The sequence below is a fragment of the Mesocricetus auratus genome, unplaced genomic scaffold, assembly GCF_017639785.1.
Source record: "Mesocricetus auratus isolate SY011 unplaced genomic scaffold, BCM_Maur_2.0 Super-Scaffold_100676, whole genome shotgun sequence".
Classification (NCBI taxonomy): Eukaryota; Metazoa; Chordata; class Mammalia; order Rodentia; family Cricetidae; genus Mesocricetus; species Mesocricetus auratus.
Window position 1 is genome coordinate 6,130,850 of NW_024429266.1, and position 18,696 is coordinate 6,149,545.

The window sequence follows — 18,696 nt, forward strand, 5'->3', positions numbered from 1 at the left end:
GCTGGGCCATCTCTCCAGTACCATGATCAACTCGATTTATTATCATTCTAATATTTAATTTGTAATATGAACTCTGTATCCTAAAGGAAATGGTAATTGTGCCTTTTATTTTTTCCTATAAGTTTTTTGAGACAGGGTCTCCAGATATATATCCCAGGGAGGCCTCAAACTTACCATGTAAGAGACTGGCTTTGAATCTCAATGTCTCTGCTTGAGCTTTCTAGGGACTATAAGGCATAGACCTGGTTAATAGTTACAACTTTGCTTTACCAAGGAGAAACAATATCTTGTATGTACCATGGTGTCTACTTCCTTTAAAATGTTAAAATGTGATTATTCCCACTGTATTAGTTTCTTTTCTCATTCTGGGACAAAATTTGTGACAAAAGCATCTTAAGGAGGGAAAGGTTTATCTTGGCTCATTGCTGGTGTGGACAGGTCACTACTGCAGGGGAGACATGGAAGCATGGGGTGGACAGGTCACCACTGCAGGGGTGGCATGAAAACATGGGGTGGACAGGTCATCACTGCAGGGGCAGCTGGAAGAAGGAATGTTTGGCAGCTCTTGCTGACATCAGGAAAAAGAGCGGAAAGCAGGCACTCTTCTGGCTCTCTCCTCTTTTGTTTTTTATTGAGTCTGGTGTGTCCGCCTATGGAACATACCTCGTACCTACATTTGTGTTTGGTTTTCCTCTCTGGTAAAGTCTCTTCCTCAAGCATTCACAGATACACCTAGCACTGTGTTGCCTAAGAGATTCTAAATCCAGGCTAGCTGACAGTGGAGATTACCCATCATGCTCATGCTATAGACTCATGTCAAGACTCAGAGAAGATGTCTCAGATGTCCATGGCTTTCAACTAGCTAGAATGCTTAGTCAGTACCAACGTCTGTCGCTCACATGTTGTGCAACCTTTTTCTTGTCATATCTCAACTTCCTTATCTGCAAAGGAGAGACAACTTCTACCTTGTGGGGAAAAATATCATCTCAGATGTGCATCTAATTCTGAATGAAACACAAAAGAAATAATTCTTGTCCACTTTATAGTCTCAGACTAAGGAGGAGACAAAAATACAAAGGAGACTACAACTGCCCAGCAATGCCTCGTGCTGGTGTCTGAATGTATCCCAGAAAACCAGGGACAGCAGGAAGGGGTGGGGCATGCTGGTTTCCTCTGTCACCTTAGTCTCTGGCATTCATGTGAATGAGTGAAACCTTGAATAATTAACTCTAAGTCATTATAGCCTTTCACAAAACCTTAGTGTCTCTAGCACTCAGTTTTCAAATCAATCAATGTTTGAGCAACACTATCTTCTCCTGAACAACATGCAACACTAGAAACACAAAGTTCATATGAATAAGTACTATCTGGCATTAACACAATGCAAATGCCATATGGCACACTCGTTGTGAGCCTCTTGCACTGAGAAATCTTCTGACAATTTCGTTTGCTCAGGTATCATATAATTTGGACCTATAGGCTTCTTCTTAAGTGTTTTAAGATTTATACTGTATTGAATCATCTATCTACATCTTCAACTATTTCCCATGCAGGCAGATTTCAAATAGTTGGCTATGTGACCCTGGGGTCTTTAAGGATGCTACCACTTTACTCAGCTCCCAGAGCCCGTGTACATGAGGGCCACAGGCACACTCAGCTTCACACACGTGGTCTGTGGAACCCAGAAAGGTCTGGCCTAGTACAGTCACAAGGTTCCCTTGATGTCACAAGGAGGCAAAAATCACTCACCTGATTCAGATAAACATACACAGTGGTCATCTCGAAAGCACGTATACGAATCTATTACCTGATAGTGACAGTGTATTACCTGTGACTGTGTAGCTAGCTTTGTTCTTTGCCTGGTAGACCAGCCTCACATCCATGTATGAGGAGTGCTGGGTAATAATCCCATTTGCTTGTTTGGGTGGACTCCAGGAGAATGACAAAGAGTTGGGGAGGGACAAGGCCACTGGTGGTGTCTGAACCTCTTCGGGTGCTGTGGGCAAATAAAATAGTCTAATTTTAGTTTACTTTTCTAAGTAAAACTTTTTAGACCCAAACCAATAAATCATGGGCTAACACTCTAGTCCCGTGTATGGAAGTGTTCTTGACTCACAGGCAGCCTGTCAGTAATTGCTTTAGGAACAGTGCTAAATAACTGTCCTGAATTCCTGAGAATTTGCATCTGTGATGGATGGGGCATCCTTACTCTAGTTCGGCTGACTGACGTTTATGTTACTTCATCAAAAGTATTGTTAACCCGTCATGTCCTCGTGGGGCTGAGCCTTTTAAAGCAGATGAAGTAGGGTGAGCTGGCTTGGCGGAGCACAGGATTTGAAATGGGCAACACAGTGTTTCCTAACTAGGATGTCTTAAAAACTCTCCAACTACAGGAACAGTCAGGACGCGGACAGTTGAATTAATTGTATATTGAGACTACACCATAGCTGTTAAAGAAAAATGTATTTACACACTAGTCAGTGAATTGAAATCACAGAAAATTAAAAACAAAACAAAAACTAATCAGAAACAGAAATATCATTCTGTATATTAGACATGGCTCCTTGGAAAAGAGACTTGGGAATTGTACACATAACGATGAGGGGCTTTGAACCAGTTGAGTGGGCAATCCCTTGGTGAAATGGTTGTGATATAGGTATGAGGGGTATCAGGTAAAGTCTAGACAAGAGGGTAGAGAGACAGCAATGTGAAGCTCCCAGATGATGGCTGGTGGAAATGAGATGATAATGGTGTACCCCAGAAGACACAGTCTCACACTGAGAGGAACAATGCCATTTCATAGCTTTGACTGGGATGGTGTTGAGAAAGGATAATGATGTTTCTTGGATGGCACAGATACCAGGTGTAAAACAGAGAATGAAAGTTCTCGAGAAGGATTTTACAAAACCCTGTATGTCATCACTATGTCACCATATTGGCTTCTGCCTTCACACACTCTCTCTCCCTCTCTTTTTTTAAACATATTTCCTATGCAAATGATGCAAAAGTTGAAAAGGACAAAAAGGAAAAAAGGTTTTATGGAAGCATGTATACTGGCAGGAGAGAGAAAGAGAGAGACAGACAGAGACAGAGAGAGACAGAGACAAAGAGACAGACAAAGAGAGACAGAGAGAGACAGATAGATAGATAGAGAGAGAGAGAGAGAGAGAGAGAGAGAGAGAGAGAGAGAGAGAGAGAGAGAGAACCCAAGCGAGCATGCCTTTGCTGACTAACTTTTGCTGTGAAGACCGAGCTTTGAGATCTAAGTAACTTTCCTGCTAGGCAGCCCACAGGAGACAGAAAGACAAAGTAACTACTCTTTTGGCACTCCGAGAGCTGGTATTTCTTGAAGTAATGTGATTGGAGTCCTGAAATGTTTCCTCTTCCCCACTGCCATCGAATGTATGTTTTCTGAAACATTAATTTAGACCAACCGTCTACACATCTCAGGTACCACAGAGGTGAGACTCAAGCAGGCAGCAGGGAGCAGTGATTGTTTGTGCCTCGACTGGCATCTGGAGGCCCTGTCCTCCTGAAATCATGGTTGCCCATGCTGGTGTTTAGCAGTTAAAAGAGACCATGGAAATCAAGCGTTTGGTTCTCAATTTCAAACTGTGCCATACAATCAATTCTTTTTAGTCAGACTGTCTCTAGATTTACTTCTGAGCCATAGTAAAATGAGGAAGCTTTCATTAATCTTTCAGATGCTTCATATTAATGACAAGGCTCTTGCATGAACAATGTAACAGCAATTAAAAAGCCCATTAATCTGCATTACAGCTATTAAAGATGCATGTCATTAAAGGCTATGGAGTTTGATTCATTTTCGCACCCCCCCAAAAAATGGGAGCAATTATGGCCTGGCAATGCACTTTGTCATCAAATTAGGTCGGGGTTTTCCAGCAAATGGCCTCGCAGCATTTAGCTCTTCTCCTATTTTATTATTCATGACTGAAATGTGGAAGTCAAGACCTTTGAAATTACTTTACCTTCTTGTGGAGTGGAGATGCTCAGTACATGTGAGCTCTCGGTACAGCCTGCCCAAGAACAAGCAGCCAGAGTTACTGCACGGCTGTGGAGGGGACACAGTCCTGCCAACATGCCTAGGATAAAAGGGAGACACAAAAGGTTTCTATGTTTGCTGGAGTGTCTACAAAGAACTCCCTGTGAGTATGGGGGGCGGCAGAGTGAGAGAGACACAGAGGAAAAGAAAAAGGCACAGTGAGATACAGTGACAGAGCAGAGAGATGCAAAGCCACAGTCCACGGCTGAGTACAGAAGAGGGTAGCTCTTGAACAAAAGCGTGACACCCACGCATCACCATGACCACACTAAAACAGTATCCGATGCTCATGATGCAGAGAGCCCGGTACCTGACACATGGCCGAGACCACACTAAAACAGTATTTGATGCTCATGATGCAGAGAGCCCGGTACCTGACACATGGCCGAGACCACACTAAAACAGTATTCGATGCTCATGATGCAGAGAGCCCGGTACCTGACACATGGCCGAGACCACACTAAAACAGTATCCGATGCTCATGATGCAGAGAGCCCCGTACCTGTGTAATGTGTCATTACAGGAACTGCACCTCCCACAGAAACAAAATGAGTCCATTTTCTTGAACTTGGCACTTTTCAGCCACATTTAACTAAGGAGCCCTTGTGCAGGGTTTCTTAACACACTTTAGAAAATGCTCCTCCCAAGAGGGGCTCCATTATTTCAATGGTAGGATACTCCGAGACAAACTGTTTGTGTGGCAAGCAAGAAGTATGCAAATTCACACAATGGAACAATTAGCAAATTGGATAATTATGCTTTTGCACTTGTACTTGTGAAATTATTAGTTTATTTAATTAAGACACCTGTCTCAAATGGGCACATCACATGGGGAGGTATTGAATTAACCAGGAGACATGTGAGATTTGTTCAACAATTGAAAGTGCCCTTAGACATTAAAAGATCCTTTGTCTACTGATGTCCATAACCAAGGAGAAGCTCTTTACTGGGTGAGTCCTATGAGTTGAAGAAGTTGCAGGCACATAACATGTGCATTTTCTCTCACTCAACAATCTTCGATCCAAATGGTAGACTGTTACTATTCTTACAAAGAAGGTGGCACCACTTTTTATAATCCCTCATTGATTAAGGTCAGATGTCTTTCTTAGCTGTCCTCACCTTGGTTTTTAAGAAAAAGTTTCTCATTTCCCTGGAACTTGCCAGCTGGGTTGAACTACCTGGCCAATGAGCCTCAGAAAGCCTCCTGTCTCTGCCTGACCGGCAGGGCATCACAACCACGGGCCACTGCTGAGTCCTCTCCTAGCCTGACTCAAGTACAAACTTCCATAGATGCGCACTGCATTTGTCCTTCCCGACAGGGAATCGATGACTGGAAAGGGGGAAGAAGGGGTGAGCTGAGACGGTGAGCTGTGGTTTGCCCTTCCGCCTCATCCTTGCCCATGACCTTTGGTGCTCCAATCTGCTCTTCATTCCAGTGGCTACACAGATACCTCAGTGCATCTACTGGAAAATGCACAACCACTTGGCACCCACCCTCTTCTCAGTTTGTGGCCAAAGGCAGCAAACTAATGAGTGCGCACATGCATGCGCGTGCACACACACACACCACTAAGGTTAGGGTCTTCCTAACTCTCAAACTACTTTGTTGCACAACCCCTACTTCCCCTCTTTCCCTCAGTCTTGCCATTGGCACTGTCATCTCCTCTTGCGTATCCCAGTATCTATGACCTGTATTGAGTTCTCTATTTTCAAGAAGTTGCCTGTCATCCCATCCATGCTAACACAATGTCACATTCATCCACGCCGTGTATCACGCTGCTGCCATACAGCTGCTCAAGTTAGGATGCCTGGGCACAAGACCTGATGCACTTGCATGGGCAAGAGAAAGCAGTTCGGACCCGTGTGCCGTAGTCTTCTCCTTCCTACGCAGGTAACAATCTCTGTCTTGAAGAACGGGACACAAGAGTGGTATGCGTGTTGGGCAAGGACAATATTTATCTCAGATCTTAACTGCCCCTTGTGCAGCATCCCCGGCACACGGCCATTTGCACAGAGAATGGTAGTGTAGAATTGTTTTAGTCTGACGCATGTTATGACCGCAGTTCAGCCCCTGCCTCCTTTGCCTCCGGCAGACTGCAATCATTCAAAGACAAATGCTTGTCTAAAATCCCGAACCATGTCATCCCCTGAACTTATTGGTTATGGTTTCCTCTGCGGCCCTGGTGCCATGGGAGTGCCCACAGTGGTTTAGCTTTGGACAGCTTGTCTCTTTCCTTGATTGACTCCCAGTGCTCTCAGGGACATTCAAGGGCCTGCTGCTTTCCTGGAGTGGCTTTTCAAGCACCAGTCTCTCTTTGGACCTTGCTGGTTTATCAGGACTCATCCAAGAGAGAGCCTCGGAATCGGCAGACTTTCTCATGGCACCAGTGTGCTGGCCCCACACTCCCACCTGCAGGCGGACATCCTCAAGTGGCAGCCCATGGGCATGCGCCACTCAATCTGCTTCAGTCCGCTGGTAACACAGACACATTTGCCCATCTCTTTCTCTTTGAAGTGCTCAGAATGGGACATGGGATACAAGCACACCATGCAACTATACCTCTGAATCTTTATTTTCCTATTAAAAAAGACTTACGTTCCTTTTGAATTATGTTTCTACACGTGTTTCTGCGTGGGGATATGTTCCCATGTGTTCAGGTGCCTGTGGAGGCCGGATGAAGGGGTCTGATCCTTTGAGGATGGAGTTGTAGGCTGTTGTGCATCTCACCCAACATACAGGTTCTGGGAACTGAGCTAGGCAAGAGCAGTACGTGATCTTACCCCAAACCATCTTTCCATCCCTATGGTTTCATGTGTTTACAGGGCATGTCCACGGAAGTCTATGTATGTTTACACAAACGTGCATGGTATAAGCACCTGTGCGTGTGTGTGTGTGTGGAAGTCAGAAGTTGATGTGAGGCATGTTAGTCTGTCATTTTTAGCCTCATCTACAGAAACAGGGTCTCTTACTTGAACCATAGCTTGCTGACTCGGCTGGTGTAGTTAACCAGGTTGTTTTTCAGGATACCATTCCTACCTCCCAGCCACTGAGATCACACACAGGTGGGCTGCTACACCTGCCTGTATTTTCCTGGGTGCTAGGGATCTGAACTCAGGTCCTCATTCTCGTGCTGTGAGCTCTTCCCGCGCCCCATTTCACTAGCTAATACTTTCCCATTTCTTAGTGCCTCTGTCATAACACACAAACTCTAGTCTCAAAATGAAAACGTCACCATAAAACATGTCTTGGTGCTTCCAGCTTTACCACGTTTTTGACTCATCTGTCCTGTTGGGAAGTGCCACTCTACTGTGAGTGTACACAGGGGACAACTTACATGGACAGATTAGTATAAGACCAAGCCAAAAGGAAGTGAGTCAGGCCCCGGAAAATGCAAGTTTTATTGCCAGCATGAGCAAGGTATGCTGGGGTACAAAGCTCCATGTGCATTACATAAATCATGCAGCATCTGACTAAAGCAGGCTCTCACAGAGGGATATCATTAGTGGAAACAGGGATAGTGACTCAGAAAAGGCATGATATAAACCCTTCAGAGGAATATCTTTCAGGACTTACGGTAAGTCATGATGGGGAGCTGTAGATGCCTGGCCTTAACACAAGGACGCATTGAGGTATTATGTCTGCCCAGCTCCTAACTGAAGTGTCATGGTGGAACTTCACCTTTCTATCCGCTTTTCCAGAAAGGTCCACACAGTCAGGAAGGGTTACACGAAACCTGAACACAAAGGGCACATCCATGCTTTGCTAGGCCTGGCTTGTTTCCGGTAAGCAGGCCTCTTTGTATAGATGTCGGTCTAGTTCCATTCTATTGCTGTGACAAGTACTGCGACCAAAATCTTGTCAGTGGGGAGAAAGGTTTATTTCAATTTACAGGTCACAGTCCATCACTGACTGAGGTCAGGGCAGGAACTCAAAGCAGAAACCGTGGAGTAAAGACAGCTGCATGCTGGGTAAGGCAGGCTTGTGGTTACACAGCCAGCACCACCACCGCCACCACTCCAACCCTGCCCAGGGAATGGTGCTCCCCACCGTGGGCCGGATCCTCCCACAGCAACTAAGACAATCCCCATCAGATGTGCTCACAGGCCGAACTGATTTAGGCAACTCCTCCATCAAAGGTTTCCTTTCAGGTGACTCTAAGCTGAGTCAAGTTGACAACTGAGGCTAAGCAGGACATGCATGTATCATGAGAGTCCTCCACTGAGATGGCTAAGCAGAACATACATGTGTCATGAGAGTCCTCCAGTGAGCCTCCTCTTTACTTAAGGGCCTCACCACACAGCAGTAAATTTTCCATAAAGTGGGCAGACATGAGAATTTAGAAGATACATACTCTACTCCAGGGTTCGAGGGGGCCTATTTAACTAAAGGGAAAAAAACTGAAGGATAGTCATTTTTAACCTCTCAGCAAAATACTCTCCAACTTTATCCTTGGCCAGAGAGGTTTACCAAGTTGTGTTATATTTCCCAGAAATGTCTGGAGGCCATAAAGTGCTGTGGAGAGAAACTAGCTCACTCTTCAGGCCATTTAACAAAGCACAGAGGTTTCCTGTTTCAGGTAGGTAGAACAACAGCAAACACCAAGAAAGGAAGCTACAGAGTGGAGAACAGGGAGCAAAAGAAGAGAGGAGAAGAGAGCTGAATTTGGGGACTTTGCCAACTCTGGATCCCTAGTGGAAAGTTTGCATGATTTCTAAATCACACTTTTAAAAAATGTGCTACCCTTTTCTAGGTTGGAGTGCATTTCTTTCCTAGCTCCAAGGGGGATTTGCCCATTACATTGCATCTCCAAGATGCAAAGTGTCTGTCAAAGTGCCTAAATAATTTCCCCCCAAATATAGACTAGGGACTTCAGAAAGAGGCATAGGGTGACTATTCAGTGCTTTCTGCCTTCTTCTCTGGTTATCGTTAAGCATGAAGTCACAAAGAAAGACTGCCCATCCATGTTACCATCCTACTGTCTGGGACAGATGGTTGATTGCCTTTGCTCCCGTGTGGGGAACTTACCTGAATGAATTAAAGTTGATGCCTATAAAAAGTTGTGCTATCTACAAAGGCAAAATGCCTCTCCAGTCTAAGTAGCCCATCTTGAACACAGCCTTGTTGATCCTTAAGTGATTTCCCAAGTCTTGCTCTGAGTGTCAAGGTAAATACTTAATCATAGTGCCTCCAGAGAAAAACATAGTGCTACCCTGATAATCTACCTTCAAAAATTACTTCTCAACATGTCCCCTTTCAGCCTCTAGCTGATTGAGAACATAACAACTTATTTTTATAACATGTTTGCTATGAGAGGTGTTGAAGCTAGCTGGACTGCAGTGATGGTAGCCACGCACAGACTGAAGCTAGCGGGACTGCAGTGTCGGTAGGCACACACAGACCCACGCAGCAGGAGACTGTAGACATGCTGCATTCACTGAGGCGTCTGTGTGACGCAGACCTGTGAGTCTAAGACGACAGGACCCGACCTGGTTTCATATGGCGATAGCACACTCTGACCAAAAGCAAGTTAGGGATGCAATGGGTTTCTTAAACTCAGCATTTGCCAGTCATAGTCTACCACTGAAAGAAGTCAAGGAACGGACTCAAGGCAAGAACTTGAAGGTAGGCATGTTTTGCTATTCTGTATAGACCTCCAACAAACTCACTTCACAGCCAAAGAAGTACAGTAGGAACAGTAAGGATATTCTTTGCTAGCTGCTTTGCAGGCCGACATACACTTATACTAGCATTCTTATGTAGTCCTAGTCCGTTATCACCTGCTTAGGAATTATATTGCCCACAGTAGGCATGGCATTCCAATGTCAATTAACAATCAAACCTCCCCTGCCCCCCGACAGACAGGCCTACAGGCCAATCTGATCTAGACAATTCTTCAGTTGAGACTATTCTCTCAGATGCATCTAGGCTGTTACATTGACAGTTAGACACTGGCAGGGCAGGGGGCCTTTAAGTAAAGACAAATTTATCGAGGACAATTACAAAAAGGTTGCTTTGGTATCATCATTTAACAAAATATGATGTAGAAGAGGACAGAGTTACAGAGATTGATAGAGACAGAAATGTGTCCACGGAGAAATGGGCTGGCTTTTTACGACAACAAACACTGTGAACCCTAAGTAGGTTTGAGGTGGATATCTTTGTGGGAGACAACACTGAGAAATTATTTTCAGTTTGAGTGTCCCACTCACTAGGAGGGCAAGTGACCTCTCAAACTTCCTTTCAGCCACGAAACTCTGTGAAACCAGAAAATGGCCCCAAGCATGTCAGAAAGCCTGCCAGTCTTTCTTGATAATGGAAGAAGGCAAGCTGCTGCAGCAGCATTCAATAAGCATAAAGCAAGCATTATCGATGGCTTAAAAGTGTGAGTGTCCCATGAAGCTTGGGAGCATCTGTGTGGACCCGGATTGCTAGCCCCAGCAGGGCCCTGACTCTCACTCTAAGCGATAATGCATTGTGCATTAATGCCTGGCATTGAGATGTCCTGACATACCACACCAGGGGACTTTGAAGTCAAGTACAGAGAGTCTCTTCAAAGCCCAAGCTCTCAGGGAAGGGCTGGGAGTTGGTTTAAGGGAAGGGAGCATATCCAGGTAGGGAGGAATTTAAGACCCCTTCTGCAGATAGCTCTGTGGAGACTCGCCCAGGAGAGCTTATGCACAGGGAAGCTACAGTGTCAAAGTCCCCTCGAATGACTCCAGGTCAACGGGTGCAGAGGACATGCCCATCTACTTCTCTACAAGCCTCTTGCTGCTGTTGCTATAGTCCTTGCTGATGTTATGGCTGGTGGGCACACAAGCATGATAGTGTGAGTTCAAGACCCAGAACTCTGACAGTGACCAAAACCCCCAAACATCACCCCCAAACAAAACTGGTGTGGAGGCAGACCTTGTAATCCTAGAGCTGGGGGGGATGGAGACAGTGAATCCTGGGGGCTCACTGGCTTGCCAGTTGAGCCTACTTTGTTAACTCCAGGACAGTTAGAGATCCTAAGGAAAGATCTGCACATATACACTCTGTACCCATGCAAATACACACACACACACACACACACACACACACACGCACACACACACTTGCATGCACACTCGCATACACACATGCAGGCAGGCATACACACACCATACATTACAGTTTACCAAAAGTGGTCACTTGCTAGTTCACTGAGCCAGGGGAGACTTGCCTCCAGGTTCATCACCAAGGGCCCTGCACTGTATCTTTTGACTGACCGAGCATCTCCAACATTAGATTAATTTAACCAGCATCTCTCTTTCCTTTGCTCTCACCTTAAACTTCACGGTAGGCAAAGAGAAATGTGAACAATTGGAGGTAGGCTGACTCCCTAGGACAAAGTTCTTGTGGGGCTGGCACTAGCTGTGCAGGCTACAGTGCCTCTAATAGGAGCCCATGCCCTGAGAAACAGGGGCACAGGGGAGGTGGCTTTGACAGTGAGATTTGACGATTCACTTTCTGACCAAACGTCTGCAAGCACAAACGTCCTGCCAGCATAAAAAGAAAAATCGAAACCAAGGCAAGATGGCAGCATTCTGGAGAAGGGATGGAGGCCCGGGCTTCTATTTCCATCCTTCAACCCAACCCCTCCCCCCCCCCCACACCCCCAGCTGCCAAGCTAGGTGTTTGGCTAGCATCCACTGTAATCTGTTCTCCTTCATTATGCTAATCTGTGGGCGGAAAGATTCCTGTCATCTTCGAATGGCTTCTACAGCAACGGTAAACACCTTGGCCTGTCTGTAATTGGACAGGTGTCTGCATTGATGTCACCCGGCTTTTAATTCAATTAAAGACCTGGCTGCTCTGCTCTCATCATTACCCACTCATTTCTGCTGCATTTTTAGTCTGGTGGTGGAATCTGTGTATGGCATTGTCTATCCCGAGTCAGAAGCCAGTGGGCTCCCTGCATGGTACTAAGATGGGGTGTTTGCGTGTTATGAGAGAGGTAGCCAGAAAAACATTGTGGAGAGTTTATACCCTCTCCTCTCTCTCTCTCTCTCTCTCTCTCTCTCTCTCTCTCTCTCTCTCTCTCTCTCTCTCTCTCTCTCTCTCTCCTCTCTCTCTCTCCCTCTCTCCTCTCTCTCCCCCTCTCTCCCCCACCATCTCTGATGTCTTCTATTTCCTGGCCATAATAAGGAGCAGACACAGCTACAGAAAAGCTGTCCCTCACTTCTTGTCCCTGGGGCTTTCCTCCATCTCCTGAGCACTCTCCCGAGCGCCACACTCTGATTTATTTGCTGGCATTTCACATTTGGATCAAGGATGTGAGGGTGGGCCAGAACAGGGCACTTATTAAGAGGGCCATCTGGTAAGGGACACCACATAGGCTGAGCTGCTCATCACTGGGGACACAATGGAAGAGGCTGAGATGAGGAGAAGACAGGGGGACAGTTTTTGCCTCAAGATGCTGCTGAGAAATTCTAATTCTCAAGTGTATCCTGGAGTCACCCCAGTAGACGGACTGAAGGGGTGGGTCAATCCAGCATGCCACATTTTTTTGCACACTATACGTGCCCTTGGAAACAAAGTTCTAACACAGACATTTGACACACTGACCCCAAGAAACTATATAATGACATGTGTTTAGTGCGGATGAGAATCTGCTAGTCTAAGAGAGACAGCTGGAAATGTCCTCGGACACTTCTACTTCCTCTAGTTCCAGTATTCATGATGGTGAGATGACTGCTACTGTGCTTTTCAGTAGTGCTTTCAGTCACAATAAGCTGACAAGAACACCAGGTTGCTGAATGCTCAGCCTTAAATGGGACATTTGCATCGCCTCTTCCAAGGCTCAGGGACTTTTGCTGAAAAAATCACTATTACACATATAGTAAATGCAGGCTAATCAATCATAAAATAAGATCCCGTAGTATTTACAATGTGAAGAATTCACTTTCCTTGACTGATGGAATAGCCACAGCACTTCCCCCCACCGAGGCCGGTTCTTTGAAAGTATTAAACTCCATCTTTTTAGCAGGCAGTCTCTTTCAAATGAACTCTGTGGCCTAGTTTGCAACTTCTGCTGGAGAGCATAGGAGATCACACACCTTGGATCCAAGACTATGCAGATTTCGATGTTTCCAAGTAGGAAAGAATAACTATTTCCTTTATAAAATATAGGGCCTAATCCCAGACTTAGAGATGGTTTAAGCGGAGATTTGAATTGCCCTCAGAGCACTACCCATGATGCTTCCCTCAGCAGGCTTAGAGCTAACCTCAACGTTCTAATCAATGCTTGCTTCTCGGCAAGACCCACAGTCTCCATCATCTTAACTCTAAGGAAGTTTGAAGCTACAGGCTTGGTTAACTCCTTATGTCACAGAAAGGGCGGGTGCTGAGCTGAGTACAATGCCCAAGAAATAACAGACGTGACTCAACTAGAGGTCAGAGGGAACTTAAGAGAACTCATTACTGCTGACGACTGTCCCACCAGCTGGGTCACAGTCTGAAGGAGTCACCTGCTTCGCAGAAGGGCTGTGGTGTGCACAGAGACATAAAGTGCTCATAAGCCAAGGTCACACCACGGTTTTTGACCTGTGTTGTTCCCCCATAACCTAAGCCCATCCTATAGGGTGGAAAATGAAGCATCATTAAAAACATTGCACTTCTCATAGAAAATGCTTCATTTAAAACGCACCTTAGAATATGTTCAGAGATTCAACCTTACTGCAGAAATGCAGTCTACAAAGAGTGATTTGTCTTTCAAACCATTTCATAACACTCCTTAAGGAAGACAACTGACTCATAAGGAAGTGTGTGTGTGTGTGTGTGTGTGTGTGTGTGTGTATCAAATGTTGGTAGCTTTCTGATTTATTCCAAACATACCAAAAAAGGGGACTTGGTTTTCTTTATCAAATATGATTGAGAGAGAGAGACAGACAGACAGAGAGAGAGAGAGAGAGAGAGAGAGAGAGAGAGAGAGAGAGAGAGAGAGAGAATGTTGTGAGCATACAGACATACCACTGGACAGAAGAATTTAAATGTTTTCTTCATTTTCAACCATGCTATGTGTTACACTAAATTGAAATCCAAACACTTACAATGGAAATTCCTACTTTGCAGGCTCAAATGAATTACTTGTTAAAAGAAAAGCAGAAAGCTAAACAGCAGACTGCCTCACAGTATCTTCTTCAGGAGTAAGTCACCAGGCACATTACACATTCCAGGGAAACAGACAAAGCTCTTAACTCATCAACACTGCCCACCCTAATGCAATTCTTCTACATTAGCGAAGCATGAACATTACATCACTTCTATTTTTACAATTTCTGTCATAGGGCCATATTTTTGTCCTCTGCAAATCTTCAGACCAATTTCTTTCAAGATTTACATTTAAAGAAATAGTTTGTAATAAACTACAGATAAATTTATGCAGTACTATAAAACTGGCATGGACTTCCTCAAAATTCATCTGTGAACAATCACATTAACATGAATTTCTTTTTTCATTTCTTCCCGTTTGCTGATGGTGGCAGAGACCACTAGTTGACCTCTTAGTATATGTTATACACTTTTTCCTCAACAAAACAAAAAGCTTTCTTCCTACTAGACAAATGGCTACCTGATTAAGGTCATCCTTTCCCAGCAGTCCATGTAGCCATGCCAGTGAATTTTGATCTCAGTAGTCACCCAAGACAGACCATCCCTTAAAATATAAAAACCATATATATCTTCCTCTAACTGTTCCAAGTTTGTGCTGTGTGGAATGACACAGGAGAGATGAAGCCCGAGCAGCCATTCTGGAACATGAAGCCAAAGACCAGATCCCAAAGAAGGCACAGCAAGATGAAGAAGTGAGTGTGTTGCTGGGTATGACAGCCACCTCTGCTTCCACTGACTGGGGCCACCCATCCCCCAGAGGAGCCTCCCTGCTCCACTAACTGGGGACACCCATTCCCCACAGAGGAGCCTCCCTGCTCCACTAACTGGGAACACCCATCCCCCAGAGGAGCCTCCCTGCTCCACTAACTGGGAACACCCATCCCCCAGAGGAGCCTCCCTGCTCCACTAACTGGGGACACCCATTCCCCACAGAGGAGCCTCCCTGATGGTGAGCTCATTTCTCTGTCTTTCAAGTGTAACTGACTGAGAATGATAAACCATTGCTCAGCTTTCCTGTGTAAGCGTTCCTTCTCCTACCTAGCACGTCGCTGTATTTGAGTTCTCTCTGGTAGTCTAGCCTAGAATGTAATAGCTGACTTGTTGTATTTTAGTCTATAAAATAATGGCTCTCATCAAGGTATCTCCCCCCAATCCATATGTGTTTCACATACCCAGCCCCTCAGCACACTCTCATTCCCTTTTCCCTCCTACAGTCAGTCCCTTCCACTCCCAAATAGATTCCTTCCGACTTTCAGTCTTCTTTATGGCTGAAGGAAAGTCCACTGTGAACACGGACCACATTTCTTTATTAGCTCAGGCCCTGAAGGATGCCTAAGCTGGTTCTGGATCTTGGCTACAGTGAATAGCACCGTGGTCACCACGGGTGTGCAGACATTATCTGCCTGCCGTATGCTGATTTAGAATCCTTGGTGGCACATTCCCGGGAGGTACAGCTGGTATAAATGGGTCACCGGGTCACTCTGGTCTTCTATTATTGTTGTTGTTTGTGGGGAAGCCCTACAGTCAGGCCCCAGTGGCTCCACCAGGTTAGATCCCCGCCAGCAGTGTGAGAAGGCGGTCATTCCTTCCAAGCTTCTCTGTGTTTATTCTTCCTCCTCTTCTTCTCTTTCCTTTTTTGATATGATAGCCATTCTAGCATGAGCGAGCTGGAATCTTAAATCAGTCTTAGCCTGTGTTTCTCCTTAAGAGAACATTGCCCCACATTTTTATGGGCCATTTGGTATTTTTTCTCTTAACAACTCTGTCAAATTCACTTGCCCATGTATTGATTGGAAAAATCTCTTTGGTATTTTCATTATTTAGTTTAGTTCTTCATATATTCTGAATCCTGGCTCCCTGGTAGACGTACAGTCATAAAAGTTATGCAAACCATTAGTTGCCATAATGGTTATGCTTTTCAAAATCAATGAATAGTTTCTGCTATGTATGTTTGTCATCAGTGGTCCTGTAGTGCAGGCCTCTATTATGTGAAATTGCAAATGTTCGATTTGTGAATTTCATTAGGAATAAAAATTTTGAAACCACTACTTAGAACCTTCTCATCTACCATTAATTTTATGCCACAGAGAAAATACGCATTTAACTCTGAATATATGTTTAAATAGAGACCGACTCTGTATGTCATTTCATAAGAAAGTTTTTGAGAATAGTAAGTATGATACAACTCTACTTCACTACTTAGCCCTAGGCAGCCTGGTATAATGTACAATAGTAACTTCACATTAACTAAAAGTTAGTAGCAGACACTCCATAATTTACTCATAGAAAAGAAGCATTACACATGTTTGATTTTTAAGAGCTTATCATGAAATGAGGAAATAAAATGCTTGCACAAAGCACAGTCATTTAGAAACCATGAAATAAACATTTGCAGTTGAGTAAGGCGGACAAAACATTCACATTGTATAGAATGATCTCATTACAGACTTCTCATGTAAATATAATCTATACTGCATGTAAGTTAAATATAGAATGTACATATGTTCACATTTACATATACCCACTATGGTGGCTTGAATATGAATGGTCCCCATTGGTCTACATCATTTGGAAGCTTGATCATTAGGAAGTGACACTAACTGACAGGGATTAGAAGGTGTGGTCTTGGAGTAGGTATGACCTTGTTAGAGGTAGCATGTCACTAGGTGTGGGCTTTGGGATTTCAATTGCTAAAGTCAGGCCCAGCATCTCTCTCTTCTTGCTGTCAATCCAGATGTAGAACTCTTGACTCTTTTCCAAGCCTGTGTGCTGCTATGCTTTCCACCATAATAATAAGCTAAATCTCTTAACTGTAAGCCAGACTTAGCTAAATGTTTGCCTTTATAAGAGTTGCCATGGTCATGGTGTCTCTTTACAACAATAGAAACCCTAAGACACCCACTTATATGGGTATATAGAATAAAATCTCCTTGATCAAATGATAGCTGGATTTAAGGCCAACTCATTCCAAAGACAGAGGTAACACAATTATAAGTTCATCCTCAACTCCTTCTACTGTCCATCAAGTATAGGGTGTTTGGTTCTGGGTAACCATCTAATTCTTTCTTACTCTGTGATCCTTCTGGTCCCTTTAAGCCTTCATTTCTTTGAAGGCACACCCCCCAAAAATTAAAAATGTAAGTCTTACTATCAGTAGATGGAAAACCTCAAAAATAGTTCACCCATTCTTTCCAGTTAAGGGCGATATACAGTTTCAGGAATGGGCAGCATCCTTAGCTGACTGTTTTGTTTTATGTTCTTTCTCTATGTCTTTGTGTCTGCCCCAAATTAAAGGTACAGAGTCAAATATCTGTGCTTTTAGCACATGTGAGCACAACGTTACTAAGCTGACCAACACTGCCCTGGTTTCATTTTGCTCTAAGACAAATGAGCAGCATGAACTTAAGCTTTATTTCTTGGTTTCATTTCCCATATTAATAGTCAGCAACTTGTGTTCTACTCAGCACCTCAGGGTGGAGAGTGGGTTGATTTGACATTAAGAGTTACACCCTGTTCCAACTGATATAGCTGCAATGCAACCCACCATACCTATCAGGGACCATCATAGGAAAGGGTGTGGAGATACTATAGGAGCCAGAGGCAGAGGACATCTGCTGTGGGACAGTGTCTTCTACATACAACAGGGAAGATGAACCCATGAAATCTCAACAATAAACCTGTACACAAGATCTGAACAATGACAACACCAGTTGTCATGCCACTATGGATGGGGAAACTATCACAAGGGCCTGCCCCTAGAAGAACAGCTTTAGGCATTAGTAGTTGTCAAGAGAGGAGCCATCCGTCTTCTCTATGGACAAGCCCCTGACAGGTTATCCAGTCCCAAGCAATCGTCCTTAAACGCAAATACATTTAAGCAACACTAAGTAAGCTCAGCAGATTGAATTTATAAATATTATATATATATAAGAGATAATGAAGTTGAAAAGGAATGGAGGATATCCAAGACATTGGAGGGAGGTACAAGAATGAGAAACTATATAAATATAGCACTCATATATAGAAATCCTCAAAAGAAAATTAGGAATAAAAATAAGAGGTAAAGTCCTAAATCTTATTTTAAATTAAAAATAAAGAATTTCAGAGTCATGTATTCTATTTTTAGCCTGTGTGAGTGGGGATCTGCCTGCTAGAGTAATCCCCAGGGAATTCTCACCTCCTTGTACTGTGAGTGCTCAGCAGCCTGGAGCCTACCATCTCTACCCTTCCCTCTGTGCCCTGGCATTACCAGTGTAGCTAGATCATGGGAGGAAGAAGGAGCATGGGTAAACTCCAGCCTAACAGGTGAGAAAGTCCCTGTAGACGGTCATGTATCTGCACTATAGTTTATCCTGGGAAGTCCTAACAGGTGAGAAAGTCCCTGTAGACCGTCATGTATCTACACTAGAGTTTATCCTGGGAAGTCCATGGGTGCTGTGCAAAACTACAAACTGGGAAACTAAGCGAAGTGCAAACTTTTACATCATAGCACGGGATCCTA

At 44.3% G+C, this 18,696-nt stretch overlaps 1 protein-coding gene across 1 annotated transcript in view; it reads right to left on the minus strand.

Annotated features, from left to right (window-relative positions):
- Positions 1 to 18,696, minus strand: part of Ush2a (usherin) — a 644,634-nt gene that overhangs the window by 357,134 nt on the left and 268,804 nt on the right. Inside the window, 2 exon segments of the mRNA XM_040738771.1 lie at positions 1,826 to 1,996; positions 3,990 to 4,103. Of these exon segments, the coding sequence (XP_040594705.1) occupies positions 1,826 to 1,996; positions 3,990 to 4,103 (285 nt within the window).